We start from the raw sequence: 17,645 nt of genomic DNA, 5'->3' as shown, positions 1-17,645 counted from the left end.
ACGCCTTACTGAAGTTCATATAGATCACATCTACTGCTCTACTCTCATCAATCTTTTTTCACTTCTTCAAAAAACTCAAATCAAGTTTGTGAGACATGATTTCCCACGCACAAAGCCATGTTGACTATCCCGAATCAGTCCTTGCCTTTCCAAATACGTGTACATCCTGTCTCTCAGGATTTCCTCCACCACCGACATCAGGCTCACCGGTCTATAGTTCCCTGGCTTGTCTTTACCGCCCTTTTTAAACAGTGGCACCACGTTTGCCAACCTCCAATCTTCCGGCACCTCACCTGTGACTATCGATAATCCAAATATCTCAGCAAGAGGCCCAGCAATCACTTCTCTAGCTTCCCGCAGAGTTCTTGGGTACTCCTGATCAGGTCCTGGGCATTTAATCCACCTTTAACCGTTTCAAAACATTCAGCACTTCCTCCTCTGTAATCTGGACATTTTGCAAGATGTCACCATCTATTTCTCTACAGTCTATATCTTCCATATCCTTTTCCACAGTAAATACTGATGCAAAATATTCATTTAGTATTTCCCCCATTTTCTGTGGCTCTACACAAAGGCTGCCTTGCTGATCTTTGAGGCGCCCTATTCTCTCCCTAGTTACCCTTTTGTCCTGAATATATTTGTAAAGACCCTTTGGATTCTCCTTAATTCTATTTGCCAAAGCTATCTCATGTCCCCGTTTTGCCCTCCTGATTTCCCTCTTAAGTATACTCCTACTTTCTTTGTACTCTTCTAAGGATTCACTTGATCTATCCTGTCTATACCTGACATATGCTTCCTTCTTTTCCTGAACCAAACCCTCAATTTCTTTCGTCATCCAGCATTCCCTATACCTACCAGCCTTCCCTTTCACCCTGACAGGAATATACTTTCTCTGGATTCTTGTTATCTCATTTCTGAAGGCTTCCCATTTTCCATCCGCCCCTTTACCTGCGAACATCTACCTCTAATCAGCTTTCGGAAGTTCTTGCCTAATACCATCAAAATTGGCCTTTCTCCAATTTAGGACTTCAGCTTTTAGATCTGGTCTATCCTTTTCTATCACTATTTTAAAACGAATAGAATTATGGTCGCTGGCCTCAAAGTGCTCCCCCACTGACACCTCAGTCACCTGCCCTGTCTTATTTCCCAAGAGTAGGTCACATTTTGCACCTTCTCTAGTAGGTACATCCACATACTGAATCAGAAAATTGTCTTGTACACAATTAACAAATTCCTCTCCATCTAATCCTTTAACACTATGGCAGTCCCAGTCAATGTTTGGAAAGTTAAAATCCCCTGCCATAACTACCCTATTATTCTTACAGATAGCTGAGATCTCCTTACAAGTTTATTTCTCAATTTCCATCTGACTATTGGGGGGGTCATTAATACAATCCCAGTAAAGTGATCATCCCTTTCTTATTTCTCAGTTCCACCCAAATAACTTCCCTGGATGTATTTCCAGGAATATCCTCCCTCAGCACAGATGTAATGTTATCCCTGATCAAAAATGCCACTCCCCCTCCTCTCTTGCCTCCCTTTCTATCCTTCCTGTAGCATTTGTATCCTGGAACATTAAACTGCCAGTCCTGCCCATCCCTGAGCCATGTTTCCATAATTGCGCTGATATCCCAGTCCTATGTTCCTAACCATGCCCTGAGTTCATCTGCCTTCCCTGTTAGGCCCCTTGCATTGAAATAAATGCAGTTTAATTTATTAGTCCTACCTTGTCCCTGACTGCTTGACTCACTTCTATTCTCAGCTGTACCTGTCTCAGATCGATCTCTTTCCTCACTATCTCCCTGGGTCCCACCCCCCCACCTTACTAGTTTAAATCCTCCCAAGCAGTTCTAGCAAATTTCCCTGCCAGTATATTAGTCCCCTTCCAATTTAGGTGCAATCTGTCCTCCTTGTACAGGTCACTTCTACCCCAAAAGAGATTCCAATGATCCAAAAATGTGAATCCTTCTCCCATACACCAGCTCCTCAGCCTTGCATTCATCTGTTCTATCCTCCTATTCCTGCCCTCACTAGCTCGTAGCACTGGGAGTAATCCAGATATTACTACTCTTGAGGACATCCTTTTTAAATTTCTGCCTAACTCTCTGTAATCTCCCTTCAGAATCTCAAACTTTTCCCTTCCAATGTCGTTGGTTCCAATATGGATAATGACCTCCTGTTGGCCCCTTTCCCCCATGAGAACATTCTGCACCCTCTGAGACATCCTTGATCCTGGCACCAGGGAAACAACACACCATTCTGCTTTTTCTCTGCTGGCCACAGAAATGTCTGTCTGTACCTCTGACTACAGAATCCCCGAACACAATTGATCTCTTGGAAGCCGACGTACCCCTTGTTGCATTAGAGCCAGTCTCAATACCAGAAACTTGGCTGTTCATGCTACGTTCCCCTGAGAATCCATCACTCCCTACATTTTCCAAAACAGCATACCTGTTTGAAATGGGTATATCCACAAAAGACTCCTGCCCTAGGTGGCGACCTCTCTCACCCTTCCTGGAGTTAACCCATCTATGTGACTGTATCTGAGACTTTCCTCCCTTCCGATAACTGCCATCCATTATGTACTGTTGCTGTTGCAAGTTCCTCATCGCTTCTAACTGTCTCTCCAACCGATCCACTCGATCTGATAAGATTCGCATCCAACAGCATTTATGGCAGATATATAATCGTTAGTAACCCTTAAACTCTCTCTTTAAACTCCCACATCTGACAAGAAGTACATATCACTGCAAAGGCCATTTTTGCTCCTTCACAATCTACACACCCAGAAAATACACCATCTTATTCCTCTACAAACACTGCCCCAGGTTAAATTAATAGCTAGGCTTATATTTTAAGTTTAATCAAGAGACTTCTCTCCAAAAACACAGAATCCACTATACTCACTACTGCAGCCTTTCTCTTGGACAGACTTAAAACAACTTATCTGATTCTGTGCTGTGAACTTCGCCCAACAGTTCCTCCAAGATTAGTTGTGAATTTCACTGTTTGTTTGTTAATTTTCCCAGATGCACTCCAATGTCCAGCGATACACAAGTTCAACCAGCAAAGGCGGTAACTGTGCAGGTTCTCTCGCGCTCTCTCTCTCTCTTGCGCGCTGTCTCTCTCGCACTCGCTCTCCCGTGCTCGCTCGCTCGCTCTTCTCTCGTGCTCGCTCTCTCGTCTTCTCTCGTGCTCGCTCGCTCTCTCGTCTTCTCTCGTGCTCGCTCGCGCTCTCTCTCTCTCTCGCACTCGCTCTCCCTCTCTCTCTCGCGCTCGCTCTTTCTCACGCACACTCTCACTCTCTCTCGCACTGTCCTCACCATGTGCTTCCTTTGTCTGCTCTTCTCCCTTTTAATCTGCTGTTGTTTAGACTTTTTTTTCCCAAAGTTCCAAAACAATGCAACAGCATATAAAACAGTAATTGCTCCTCCTGGAATTCGAGGAAATCACCTCCAACACCTAAAATACCTCAAAAAAAGGAGCAGCTCTTACAGCCAGAAATTTTCCCATCCTCCATCTTGTGTCAGGCTTTATAGAATTGTAGTGAGACTTCTTCAATTCTGTACTCGTTCTACTATAATAAAGGCTGAAGTGCCATTTGTCACCTTAATTGCTTCCTGTAACTTCATGTTATCTTTCAGTGATTAATGAACAAAGATATCAAGGTTCCCTTAAAGTTCAAAGCTTCCCAGCTCTTCCCCCCCCCCCCCCCCACCATGTTATAGTCCACCTACCAGATTTTTACCTTTTCACTTAACTGATCCAGTTCTCTGAAATTGTCTTCACACCTGTTTGCAACCCTCATTCTCACTAGTTCTGTGTAACCTGACAATTGGGAAATAGTACATTTAATACCACTGTCCAAATCATTTCAAAATAGATTGTGAATTGCTGACTTTCAAGTACAGGTTCTAATATATAGCATATTTTGTACATCTTTCGATGAAAATGAGAACAAAATAGTTGCCATACTACCAGATCCATTCGCCCCTCTCCCAATTCTACAAGATCAAAACACCACTGACCTGACCATTATTTTCCAGTACCACTTAACATAAATAGATTACCTTTTGGCTTCACTCCTGCCATCCAGTCATGTCTACATCTGACTAGCATTGCATTATTATCTTCTTATCCAGCCTAGGCTCTTTCATCAATTTACTTCTGTTTGGCAAGATCAGCTGCAAAATGTCTTTCGATAATTTATTTATTTATAAATAGTACAATATAAATTTCAGGTTATCCTAGTTTCTTGTTGAGCTAGTGTAAAGCATCAAAGATGTTCTTCCATTTTGGATTATTAACTGGAAATTGGAATTTAGACTGTAAGTTGAAGACCAACTGAGATTGTGTTATGTAAACTTTAGCCGTACAAGCTAAAGTTTCCACCAAGTATCCACCAAGTGGTGGATACTTCGAGACAGTAACACAAGGAAAAGTACTTAATGACAGCCCTTGGGTCAGTCTGCTTGCAATTTGGAACAGACTTACGCTTGGTGCAATAAGACATCAGAAGCCGAAAAAAAAAGCAAGCATCTCTCATTTCTTTGAATAAAAAATATGAAGCTTGAAGGCTCTGAAAAGGGAGAGCTTTACTATGAGAAAAGACCTAGGTCTATGAGATCAATTGTTTTTATGTCAATATTGATTCTGAAATTTACACTGAAGTTAGATTACTTACAGTGTGGAAACAGGCCCTTTGATGAAGGGCTTTTGCCCAAAACGTCGATTTCGCTGCTCGTTGGATGCTGCCTGAACTGCTGTGCTCTTCCAGCACCACTAATCCAGTATGTGATCAATTATTGAGTAAAGATTGACTATTGCTGTATGGAAAAGGATCAGTTTACCATGAAAAAACACAAGAATTGCGAGAAACCAGTCACCCTTCAGAATTTGTTTTTCCCTGTCTGTTCTTCCACCCATTAAATTTTTGTCAAGTAGTCTATTTTTGTCTGCCTTTATTCAAGAATGAGCGTGTATGTATGCTTAGCATTTTAAGAGTGTAGCTTAGTTGCACAGTAGTAATTAATAATCCAAATTTTTGGTTACCGTTTATTAAAGAATAAGTGTGTTGCTTGTTAGTGACCAAACCTGGTGTGAACTACTTTTGTTAGTCAGGAAAATTGGTCACCTTGTTGGTTTTATTGTGTATTTATCACATTGCTGATGACTTGTGCAAAAGTGGGGCACAATTGAATTATGATGCTATCATAATGGTATGAAAAAAAGTGGGTTTTTTTATACGTTTTGTCTACCAATGAATTTTTTTTTTGAATTATTGTATCTATTGGACAAAAGTTTAATTTAAATTTGTTTTTTATGTGACTCATTCTGTTCTTAGTGCAATAGTTCAAACTTCAATGACACTGAAATTTTTGCGGTTGTTCAATCCTTGGTGTTGAGATGAGCTTTTCATTGAACTTGTGTGAAGTATATGTTCTCTCACTAGTATACACCAGTGAATGTATAGGAAATACATATTAACTAATAATATTTCAATGTAACAGGGTTATGGGACACATTTGATGAATCACCTGAAGGAATATCACATTAAGCACAACATTCTGCATTTCCTGACATATGCTGACGAATATGCCATTGGCTACTTCAAAAAGCAGGTACCGCTCTAATCAGAAAAATCAGGTTCATGGATTCAAGACACAACATTTGATTTTATGATACTTTGTTCTGTCTCTTTTCAGGGATTTTCAAAGGATATAAAGGTTCCCAAAACCCGATATGTGGGTTACATCAAGGACTATGAAGGAGCAACATTAATGGAATGTGAGCTTAATCCCAAAATCCCTTACACTGAATTGTCTCACATTATAAAGAAGCAGAAAGAGGTAAGACCATCTAACCCACTTGAGAAATATTATTTCTGTATTGTTAGAGACCTTTACTTCTGTATGTTTGGCTTAGATGTGTGATAATATTACACAATAGTTATCTAGCCTGAGTATAGGGCTTTAGTTAAACCATGAAGTCCTGAAGGCAGTCATGGCTTCAGTGCCAGGTTTAATACATTCTAGTGATTTAACCTTTTTTTAAAAAAATTAGGTATTCTTTCCAAATATTTAAAGCTTTAAATCGTATAAACTTGTTCATTTTTTGGCTTATAAATTCTTATGTCCACATGTAATTTTATCACATTGTAGTTGCTCTTCCTGCAGTGTCATCACTGGAGCGAGAAAGTCATTACAATGTTTAATTCAAAGAGTTCCATTACTAACAAATTTTTATATTTAAAAAAATCAAAATAAGGAGAGAAGTGTGTGATGTAAAACAACTGCAGCACAAAGCCAGTGTCACCTTATTAATTATCTTCCAACTCTGATGACATTGCAATAAATGCTGGTCATGATTCTGCTGTTGTCATTTACAGCTCCACCAGACATATCTTTTGTTTCTCGTGCTGTCCTTTGACCGTGTTCTTTTGCTTTTAACATTTAATCACTTCTGCCTTCCACCTTATCACAGATCTACCTGAATAAAAGTACAATACCATAGAATCTGAAACAAACACAAGTGCTGAAGGAACTCAGCAAGTCTGTTTCTCTCTTCTCAGATACTGCCAGAGTTAACATTACGAATCCAATATGATTTCTTCAGAGCTATCTTGTTCTGTTCACCCCCCCCCCCAACGAACCAACAATGCACATGTGCAAATTCCACCCCCCTCCCCCCGCACCATTTGGTATGCAAGTTGTTGCTTCAAAACCTCTCAATAGTAGTGGCGATCCCCCCTTGTGTGCAGGTTCAAACCTTCTGGCACTCTTATTTACCACATAGCCACGTATGTTGCCAACAGTTCAGGAATGGGGTCATCCTCACACCTGCTACATACTCCAGCAACATGTGCTCCTGCAGCAGGGCAACTGATATTTGGCCAAACACCTCCCAGTGGATGTTCAGACCCCTGAACTCCAACCACTGATCTTGATTGATTGGGTCCACAAAGGTTGGTGCTAAATTGGCCATGTTTTTCAAAAGCCACCCTTTGCCTCCCCTAGCCAACATTTATAGGTGGCTGACTTGACTTGTATCCCAAAGGCAGGATAGCAACTGAGGAAGAAAAGTCCTGTCCAAAATCTGGAAAGCATTACATACCAGCTGTGAGTGACTAGTTCAATATATATGTTTAATATTTTATTCACCTAAATATCTGTTGAAAACCTAAGGTGTACCTCAGATTCTCTCTGTAGTTGTATCTCTGTAGGTGTCAGTACCATTTACAAGTGACATTTTTGTACAAGTTATGCATGTCAAAGAAAAGTTTGGTTGTATAACAAGACACAAAAGCCATTTTAAAAAATGTTTCTCAGCTGTTGAGCATCAATTCGAAAAGGTAATAATGTGTGAATATTGCTAACTTCTTAAAATTATTCATGTTCCTGTGTTTAAAAAAAAATTTAACATGCTCTACATGCTGAAAGTTTGCAGTATCTGGGTAGCATTTTTTTCCCCCAAATTGGTTACAGTTCTGAAAAATGTGTTGCTGGAAAAGCACAGCAGGTCAGGCAGCATCCTAAGGAGCAGGAGAATCGACGTTTCAGGCATAAGCCCTTCTTACAAGGATTTGGAAAAAAACAGCATCTGCAATCCTCACTTTCTCCTAGTTGGTTACAGTTCTATCAACCTATTCTAATCAAAGCCATTGTAAACCTCTGCCTCCCATACAGATCATAAAGAAATTGATTGAGAGAAAGCAAGCTCAGATTCGGAAGGTTTACCCTGGCCTCACCTGCTTCAAGGAAGGAGTTCGGCAGATACCCATAGAGAGTATACCTGGAATTCGTAAGTTTTCCATTTCAGAAGAGTGAATAAAGAATGCGTAGAAATGCTGAAGGTACATTGATTATGAGAATATGATAGATACATCAATATCATTATGCAGGAAATGTATAGTAAACAATGCAGGAATATATGTGATCTGTTTTAATGAAGACTTGATCTTGAAGCAAGATCTAAACAAATTTTAGTTAACTGTGCTATGAAAACAGGACTAGAAGTTGATCATTCAGTCCTTGTGCCTGCTCTACCATTCAGGGCTAATCTGTTTGTACTTTGAATTCTACATTCTCATCTGTCCCCACTAACTCTTGATTTCCCCTTCCTAATAAGAATCTATTCACCTCTGTCTTACAAATGTTCGGTGACCCTGCCTGCACTGCTTTCTGAGAGAGTATGTTCCAAAGTGTCTCAACTAAGAGATGTAGGGGGCATCCTTGCAAGCAGACGGTGTCTCAGTTTAACTGAAAGACACGCCTGACAGAGCAGCACTCCCTCAGGCGAGCAGTGGAATATTAGCCTAGGTTTGTGTGTTCAACTCTAACTCTGTTAAGTGGGAGTTGAATCTACAACTTTGTCTCCTGATTTGAGAATGCCACAAAATGAGCCACTGCTCAGCTGAAAAAATATTTTATACTGCATAAGATCTGAAACTACAGCAACCCAATTTGTATATAAAAGTTATAATTTTTCGATTTCTGGGATGCACAGTTGCATTGCCAATGAATATTTTACATATTTCCATTATCCCCCTCATAGCCCTTGTTGTTCAAGTGATTCCAAGAATCAGCTGTCTAGTAAATCACATTTCCAAATGCATTCCCAAATAAGCAATCTATAATGTTCTTCAATTAAATTAGGTTCTCCAAATCTGAGCTGATGCAAAGCCTAAAACTGGTCCACAGGTGAAGCTGAGGAACCTGGTTCTTGAACAATTTTGCATGGTGCTGCCACTGATGCTATTTGTGTACCAATTTTTGTTTGATCTGTGTAATTACTCAAATCATCCTTTTGAGTAAACGTTCACCCTGACAACTGTGCACAGATTTAAAAGTTTGTGTTTAGCGCAAACCTTCACATGCAAAATATCACAAATGTCAAGCATCCTGCAGGCAAAAAAAAATTTGAATTGATCCAAGTAATCCCTATCTGCCAAATTAATAATCTACTGATTATCTAGGTGGAAACAAACAACAAGTTATTCCATTCACTCATTGGTTAGGAAGAGGTGGCACTGAGGAACTGGCATCCAAAACACACGAGGTGGCAAATTAGTCCATTCTTTCTCCAAATCAGTCAAATTGCTCTCAATTTTGCTCATCATCTTTCAGCAATTATATTACGTTCTAAGCCACTGACTTTTAATTGTAAATTAATTGACACATTAATTATGAAACAAAGATATCTGTTTCCTTTGTCTAATCGATTATCGGGAGGAAGAGGCTTCACAAATATCTGCAAATGCAGTGCTGGTACCTAGCACGTAAGTGCAAAACACTAGGTTCAATCATTTGTAATCACCTTCAGCTAAAAGATTTGAGTGGGCAACCTGTCTCAATCTACTGGCAACCTGATCACAGGTGCTGGTCTTAAACCAACTTAATTAACAGTTGTATACGAAAAGGCTGAAGGGATTGGACTCTGCAATGGGTGTGACCCCAGCAATGATCTGGTAGTAATGAAGATTTGTCCACCATAACTAGCTGCCTCTACAGCCAAGCTGTTTCAGTACATCCAGAAGACAGCCATCTGTCTGACAGGATAGTACCGAGGCAACTTTCCACACTAACTACAAAAAGTAGGATAAATTCTTCCGAGCAATTACCACCTCATCGGCCTCCTTTTGATCATCAGCAAAGCGATGGCAGGTGTTGTCAAAAGTATTATAAATAACACTTAACAATAATCTACTTGTGCTAAATGTAGTTCTGCTGGGGCCCTCTGCTCCTGATCTCATTACAACCTTGGTCCGAACATGGATGGAGGAGGTTTGAGAAGACTTATAGCTTAGGTTGAGGTTCTGGGTGTAGGTTTGCTCACTGAGCTGGAAGGCTCAGTTTCAGACGTTTCGTCACCATACTAGGTAACATCTTCAGTAAGCCTCCAGACGAAGCACTGCTCGTGTTTCCTGCTTTCTATTTATATGTTTGGGTTGGTGATATCATTTCCTGTGATGATGTCATTTCCTATGGTGATGTAATTTCCTGTTCTTTTTTTCTCAGGGGGTGGTAAATGTCACACACGAGCATTCCTAGAAGCATGGCATTCCAGCCAGAACTCTATCAACAAACGCATTTGACTTGGATCCCATTACCACCCCCTCAACTCATCAAGGCTACTTTTTCAAAAGCATCATCCAATCAGTTGACCTGAAAGAACGAGGGCAGTATACACGCGGGAGCACCACCTGAAAGTTCCCCTCCAAGCCACACATTATCTTTACTTGCAACTATTTTGCTTCCCCCATGTTTTACCAGATCGGAATCTTAAACTTCTTCCTTAATAGCACAATGGCTTGAACCTAATGGACTGCAATAGTTCAAGAAAGCAGTTCATCAGTTCCTTTTTAGGAACAAACAACAAATACTAGCGTGTTCTGTAATGTCCATTTACCACAATGAAATATGCTTTAATCATTCTAATGTAACATTTTGAGCAATTGGAAGGTATGAGAAACTTTTTGTTTTAACTATGTCCCAAAACCCAAGGTAGTGTTTATTCTTTACCTTTAACCCAAGTTGAAAAATCCTCATCTTTTTCTCTCCAACAGAGGAAACTGGATGGAAACCTAGTGGCAAGGAGAAAGGGTAAGAATGTTTTGTCAAAGGCTTTTTGTGCCAATATAACCCAAGAAAGATTTGCTGAAAACGAAGAGCGAATGGAGATAAACACCCCAACTTATTACATTGTCACTTATTCCATGTGCTGCTCAACCCTATTGGTATTTGAGGGGGAGTTGGTGCACTGCATCTTGTTGAGCAGATGAATTGGAGACAGTGTAGGTCAATATTGACTAAGGTGGTGAGAGCTAGGTCAGTGGTCTGAGCTGTAGTGCTAACTCTGAAACGCTCTGCCTACATCCTTGGCGAGCAAGGTGAGTTATCTTGCCTGAACCTTTCAATGTTGAAGATTTGAGGAGTTGGAAAGTGAGCTGTGGTTACGTCGTTGTACCCAGTCTCTTTCCTGCTCTGGTGGCCATGTGTGTACAGGGTTGGCTCACTTTAGCTTATTAGTTAATGGAGATGTTAGCATTTGGGGTTCAGTGATGCTGGTGATATTTAAGGTTGGGAAGATGACAAAACTTTTTCTGGTTAAAGTGGGTTGTTAAATCTGATATTTATATGGTTCACATGATTCTTGCCATTCAGCACATTTTAAAAATATATTATCCATGCTGCTTTATAAGTTGTTATGGACAACATCATTATCCCAAGTGTTATGAATGGAGATTGAATATGATGTCACTGTCCTGGCCCATTCCAGTAAAAAGAAGGATATTGGTGAAGTATTGCATTTGTCTGGTACATATCTTTATAGCTGTTTCAAGTTAAGAATATACATTTAATTTCTCAATGACTTCAAGGAGTCTGATTAAGAAATTTCCATATTTGTAACTAAGGTAAAGCTTGCCTTAGTCCAAGAGGCCATAAGACTGCTCTCATTTGAGAGAGATGATTGGTGGTGGTTTAAACTGGCGTGGTCATGCCTCAGGCAAGTGGAGAGGTTGAGAAAGAGAGTCCTTCACAGGTGGTCTGAGCCAGTGCTGTTGACATCACTCTGCACTGCAATCCAACCATCTAGCCAACAGAGCTATATAACTATAAATCAATGTATCAATTATAAATAATAACTGATCTGCTTTCTGTTCACTAGATCCCAATTACCTTGCAGCACAGTAGCGCTTTTGTTGTGAAGTGGTATCATGAGCATTTGATCTTTAAACAGTTATTAAAATTAGTTAAGTCTGTTTTAATGTAAGAGGGTTAATGGTTACCTCCCTGAACATAAACCCTTTACCATTAGTTTTTACTGCAGTTTGAGTGCAGGAACCATGAAAATTTTATTACTATTTATGTGCTTCCTCTGTAAAAGGAAGTAAAGCTTTCTGTTTTGTACTCATTTGCCATCTTAATTGGATGATCTATTCCTTCATAATGATGATGTTCCATTAAGTCTGCATTAAATAGAGTTATTGATTTCTCTTTAGGTTAATTGTCATGGTAGCTTAAAGTTTTTTTTTAATAAAATGTATGTACATTAAGAATATTTAACGCTGAAGCAAAGCTCCATTTCCGTTCTTTGTACAAATTATTGACACCAGTGGCTTTTCCTGCCTGCATTGTAAATCTGCCAGACAAGTGGTGGAACTGTTAGGGTGAAGGGCAAGGCTGGTAGGTGTAGGGAATGCTGAACGAGGTTCTGGTCAGTGAAAAGAAGGAAGCAAAAGTCAGATTTAATCAACAGGGATCGAGTGACTCCCTAGAGGAGTACAAGGGCAGTAAGGAGTGAAATCAGGGCAAAAGGGGGACATGAGATAGTTTTGGCAAATAGGGAAAAGGAGAATCCAAATGGATTCAACAAACACATTAAGGACAAAAGAGCAACTAGAGACAGTTGTTAAAGATCAGGAGATGGGTGAGATACTAAATGAGTACTTTGCATTCTTGTTTACTGTGGAGAAGGATGTGGAAGCTAGCAAACTTGGAGAAATAAATGATGATATCTCAAAATGTCCATATTACAAAAGGAGGTGGTGTTGGACATGTTAAAACGTGTAAAAGTGGATAAGTCCCCACGACTAGATCAGGTGTACCTGGGAACTTTGTGGGAAGGTAGGGAAGTGATTGCAGGGGCCCCTTGCTGAGATATTTGTTTCATTGATAGTCACAGGTGAAGTGCTGGAAGACTGGAGGGTGGCTAATGTGGTGCCACTATTTAAGAAATGTGGTAAGGAAAAGCCAGGGAACTACAGACCAGTAGAGCCTGGTGTCAGTAGTGGGCAAGTTATTGGAGGAGATTCTGAGGGGCAGGATTTGCCTGTATTTGAAAAGGCAAGAATTGATCAGGGATAGTCAACATGACTTTGTGCTTGGGAAATCATGTCTCACAAACATTGAGTTTTTTTAAAACGTTCTGAAGAGGATTGATGAAGGCAGAGTGGTGGACATTGTCAATATGCACTTTCGTAAGGCATTTGACAAGATTCTGCATGGTGGATTGGTTAACAAGGCTAGATCACATGGAGTGCTGAGAGAACTAGTCATTTTGAATCAAAATTGGCTTGAAGGTCGGAGATAGAAGGAGGTGGCGCATCACTTTTCAGACTGGGAGACCTGTGACTGGCATTGTACCTCAAGGATCAGTGCTGGGTCGACTGCTTTTTGTCATTTATATGAATGATTTGGTGCGAATATAGGAAGTATGATTTGTAAAATTGCAGATAGCACCAAAATTAGTGGTGTAGTGGACTGCGAAGAAGGTTACCTCGGAATATAACAGGACCTTGGGCTGATCTAAATAAATGAAATGTTACATCTTGGTAAGGCAAATCAGGGCAGGACTTGTACACTTAATGGTAAGGTCCTGAAGAGTGTTGCTGAACAAAGAGACCTTGGGGTGCAGCTACTTCTTTGAAAGTGGAGTCATGGGTAGGCAGGGTAGTGAAGAAGGCATTTGGTATGCTTGCCTTTATTAATCTTTGGATTGAATAAAGGAGTTGGGAGGTCATGTTGCAGCTGTATAGGATGTTGGTTAGATCTCTTTTGGAATGCTGCCTTCATTTCTGCTCTGTCAGCTATAGGAAAGATGTTGTGAAACTTGAAAGGGTTCAGAAAAGATTTACAAGGATATTGCCAGGGTTGGAGGGTTTGAGCTACAGGGAGAGGCTGAAAGGGCTGGGGCTATTTTCTTTGGAGTGTTGGAGGCTGAGGCCTGACCTCCGATTTATAAAATCATGACTGGCATGGATATAGTGAATAGTTAAGGTCTTTCCCCTAAGGTAGGGGATTCCAAAACTAAAGGGCATAGGTTTAAGGTGAAAAGAACAAGATTCAAAAGGGGTCTAAGGGGCAATTGTTTCAGAGGGTGGTGCATGTATGGAATGAACAACCAAAGGAAGTTGTGGAGATAGGTACAATTACAACATTTAAAAGGCTTCTGGTACATGAATAGGAATGGTTTAGGGGGACATGGGCCAAATACTGGCAAATGAGACTAGATTAATTTAGGGTATTGAGTCGGCATGGACGAGTTAGACCGAAGAGTCTGTCTCCATGCAGTGCATTTCTCACTGTATATAAATGATACATTTTCCCAGCTATAATAACTGAAATTGCATTAGTCTTTAATTAAAAGTATTGTTAGTGAAGATCATAGTTAATTTCTATTTTGTTTTCTAGGAAGGAACTGAAGGATCCGGATCAGTTGCACAATTCTTTGAAAAATTTACTGGCACAAATAAAGGTTGTGAAATACGGGACGCTTAGGATGTGCTTAGGATACGTTTAAAGGACTGTTTTACTTGTGTGAACATTACAGTTGTGCTAATCTCCTGACTTCTGACATTGAACACCTATAATTGAGTCACTGTTTTTGCAATAATAGATGCATAAAATCCAAAATTACATTGAATTAGCATGAAATCTTTACCGAATGTGTTTTCTGAATGCATTAAATAGCATTTTGTGCTGAACCGCTACTAGCAGTATCAAATAGTTAAATTGCATACATAAATATAGTCAGTGAAATTTCTATGATAAATCAGTTACAATTTATGAGCAGGATTCCGTTATCCATTTGGCTGCAAGTTTTTTTTGGTTTGCAGTGTTGGTGGTATAACCAATCTTGTTGTTTTGAAACCAGTCTCATACTGTTCTGAAGTCAAGACTTTAAAATTCTTTCTTTCCTTGAATTTTCACACAACATGAGTGGAAATAATGATAACGTTATTGCTCGTGCTGTTCTGTATTCCAAATGCAATACTAGATGCTAACCAGGTTGTACCTGAGTGGGAGTCCATGTAACTTGCCTTTCACTGAAAGCAACTAACCATCTTCTTTTGACAACTACCCATGATAATACTGCTGAGGTAGTCAACCTCTGTAGAGAACAACAGAGCCAGATCTCTCTCCCACTGCTTCATGGTATTGAAAATTGGCTATATTAATTAGTATGTTTTACATGTGCCCTTATAAACAAACTAGAATTCCAGTTTTAGTATTCACAATCTCATGTAACTCACTTTTCTTTAACAGAGTCACCCAAGTGCTTGGCCTTTCATGGAACCAGTAAAAAAGTCTGAGGCTCCAGATTACTACGAAATTATTCGTTTTCCAATTGGTATGTTAAATTAATGGCACAAGTTTTTCATTTTCACTTTCACAATTCTGTTGTAATGGACACATGAAATATTAAATAATTGACTCTGCATAGAGTGTAATTTAATTTTTAATTGGCTATTTGCATTTGATCAGAGAACTTTTCCGCAATATTACAGTTAGTTTCTGTAATTATGATTGTGATGACCTGGGTTTTAATGACCCAATGTTAATCAGTTGAACCATATGGTATATTTTAAAACTTATTGATGAGTCTACAGAAGAGAGTTTCAAAAGTCATAGCCATTTGAGGTATTTTATCTTATTTCTCCCTGAGTCGATGCCAGCTAATTTTAATTTGAGCCAGTGTATACTCTAGTGGGCAACTTATTTCTTGATGCACATTCATTGGTTTTGCTTTCATAAAAAAAAATGATATTTTGATTTAATTTTCATTCTTACTTCAGGTCAGTCTTTTGGTCCTTAAATGCACAGCCATAGCATCAGTTTCTTCCTTAAATGCCAGCAGTAAGTCAAAATGGGGCAATTGGACTGACAGCAGACAAGAGTGTAAATTTAGCCACTCTGTCTGCTTTTGACCAGTGAATTCAATGTAAGTTTGTGGATGACACCAAGATTGATGGTATAGTGGACAGTGAAGGAGGTTATCTAAGAGTCCAATGAGACCTTGATGAACTGGGCCGTCGAACAGCAGACTGAGTCTCATTTATTTCAGTGTGAGGTGTTGCATTTGGTAAGACAAGCCAGGGCAGGACTTACACAGTTAATGGTAAGACCATGGGGAGTATAGTCAAACAAAGAGACCTAGGAATACATAGTTCTTGAAAGTCACATCACAGGTAAACAAGGTGGTGAAGAAGGCACTTGGCATGCTTGCCTTCATTAGTCAAAGCATTGACTATAGGAATTGGGACATCATGTTGAGGTTGTACAGGATATTGGTGAGACCACTTTTGGAGTACAGTGTACAGTTCTGGTTGCCCTGTTATAAGAAGGATGTTATTAAATTGGTAAATGGTGCAGAAAAGATTTACAAGGATGTTACCAGGACTGAAGTTTTGTGTTATAATGAGAGGTTGGATAGGTTGCAACCTTTTACCTTAGAGAGTAGGACATTGAGGGTTGAGCTTATAAACGTTTATAAAATCATGAGGGAAATAGATAAGGTGAATAGCAAAGGTATTTTTGTTAGGGTAGGGGTGTTTAAAACTAGAGAGCATAATTTTAAGGGGAGAGGAGAAAGAGTTAAAAGGGACCTAGGGGCAATGTTTTCACAGACGGTGGTTCATACATGGCATGAACTGCCAGAGGAGGTGGAAAATGAATGTATAGTTACAACATTTAAAAGACATTTAGGTAGGCATATGAATAGGAATGGTTTAAAGGGATATGGGTCAAATGCAGGTAAGTGGGACTAGTTTAGTTTGGGAAACCTGGTTGGCATGGATGAGTTGGACCAAAGGGTCTGTTTCCATGCTGTGTAACTTGACTCTGAAATTCTGAGTCATATTTTACATTGTGGAAACCGCAACATCTTTCAAGCTACAAACTTGATAGATAAGTATTTCCTATTCTTTGATTTTTAAAAAAAAAAAATCCTCTATATTATATTTTCGTGTTAATTACAAACTAAACCCCTCTGTGGAATTAATGGGCTATATTGATTCTTGTTTATATAGATTTGAAAAGTATGAGTGACCGGCTAAAGAATCGTTATTATGTTTCCAAGAAATTATTTATAGCTGATGTCCAACGTATCATTACAAATTGCCGTGAGTATAACCCTCCTGAGAGTGAGTACTGCAAATGTGCCAACATGTTGGAGAAGTTTTTCTACTTCAAGATTAAAGAAATGGGTCTTTTGGACAAATGAAAACACTCCCAAAAGGAATATATCTGAAAGCCAGGCATTCAGATCCAGCAGACCATGAGCACAGCAGAATGAATAAACTACTCTTGAACTGCAATTCTGTCGGATCAGTATTTCAAAAAAGTGGCATTACTGAAATTTGTTTAAAATCATTATGGTATCCTGTAATTGCATGGGCTGGTTATTGGTAGCCATAATGAATAATTATGTTTTCAAGCATCCAGTCTGTTCCAGTGTTTAACTGTTGAAGTACCCATCTCACTGCATGCAGTTTCTGCTGTCAAAAATGTACACAAATAACTGACATTGGATGCTCCATTTGGATATCTAGTGCTCTCTAATATTCTCACATCAGCAAAGATGATGCGCATCACAAAAATAATCACTAAGCATTTATGTTGCTTATTGAAATTGATGATGGAACCGACGCAAAGTCAATCATTTCAGCAGAATGCATACTACTGTGAGCTTCTCACGTTTCACTCTGTGGAGTCTGTGACTTCAGCGTTATCTGTCAGTGAATGATAGGGCATGTTGTGATAATGCCTGACTACCTTCCAATTTTGTAATTTTTTTTTAAACTGAGTTGCATTTTGTATGTTTGCTGTAGCATTTTGCTGATGTAAATAAATTCAGTAACTTCA

General features: G+C 39.4%; 1 protein-coding gene across 1 annotated transcript in view; it reads left to right on the top strand.

Annotated features, from left to right (window-relative positions):
- Nucleotides 1-17,645, top strand: part of kat2a (K(lysine) acetyltransferase 2A) — a 42,212-nt gene extending 24,567 nt beyond the window's left edge. Inside the window, exons 12-18 of the mRNA XM_072561485.1 lie at nt 5,511-5,621; nt 5,706-5,849; nt 7,686-7,800; nt 10,565-10,601; nt 14,193-14,256; nt 15,048-15,132; nt 16,811-17,645. Coding sequence (XP_072417586.1) covers nt 5,511-5,621; nt 5,706-5,849; nt 7,686-7,800; nt 10,565-10,601; nt 14,193-14,256; nt 15,048-15,132; nt 16,811-17,004 — 750 coding nt within the window. The 3' untranslated portion in view covers nt 17,005-17,645. The remainder of the gene's footprint in view (nt 1-5,510; nt 5,622-5,705; nt 5,850-7,685; nt 7,801-10,564; nt 10,602-14,192; nt 14,257-15,047; nt 15,133-16,810) is intronic.

This window comes from Chiloscyllium punctatum, chromosome 42 (genome assembly GCF_047496795.1).
Source record: "Chiloscyllium punctatum isolate Juve2018m chromosome 42, sChiPun1.3, whole genome shotgun sequence".
NCBI classification, from domain to species: domain Eukaryota; kingdom Metazoa; phylum Chordata; class Chondrichthyes; order Orectolobiformes; family Hemiscylliidae; genus Chiloscyllium; species Chiloscyllium punctatum.
This window is presented reverse-complemented; position numbering and strand designations above follow the sequence as displayed.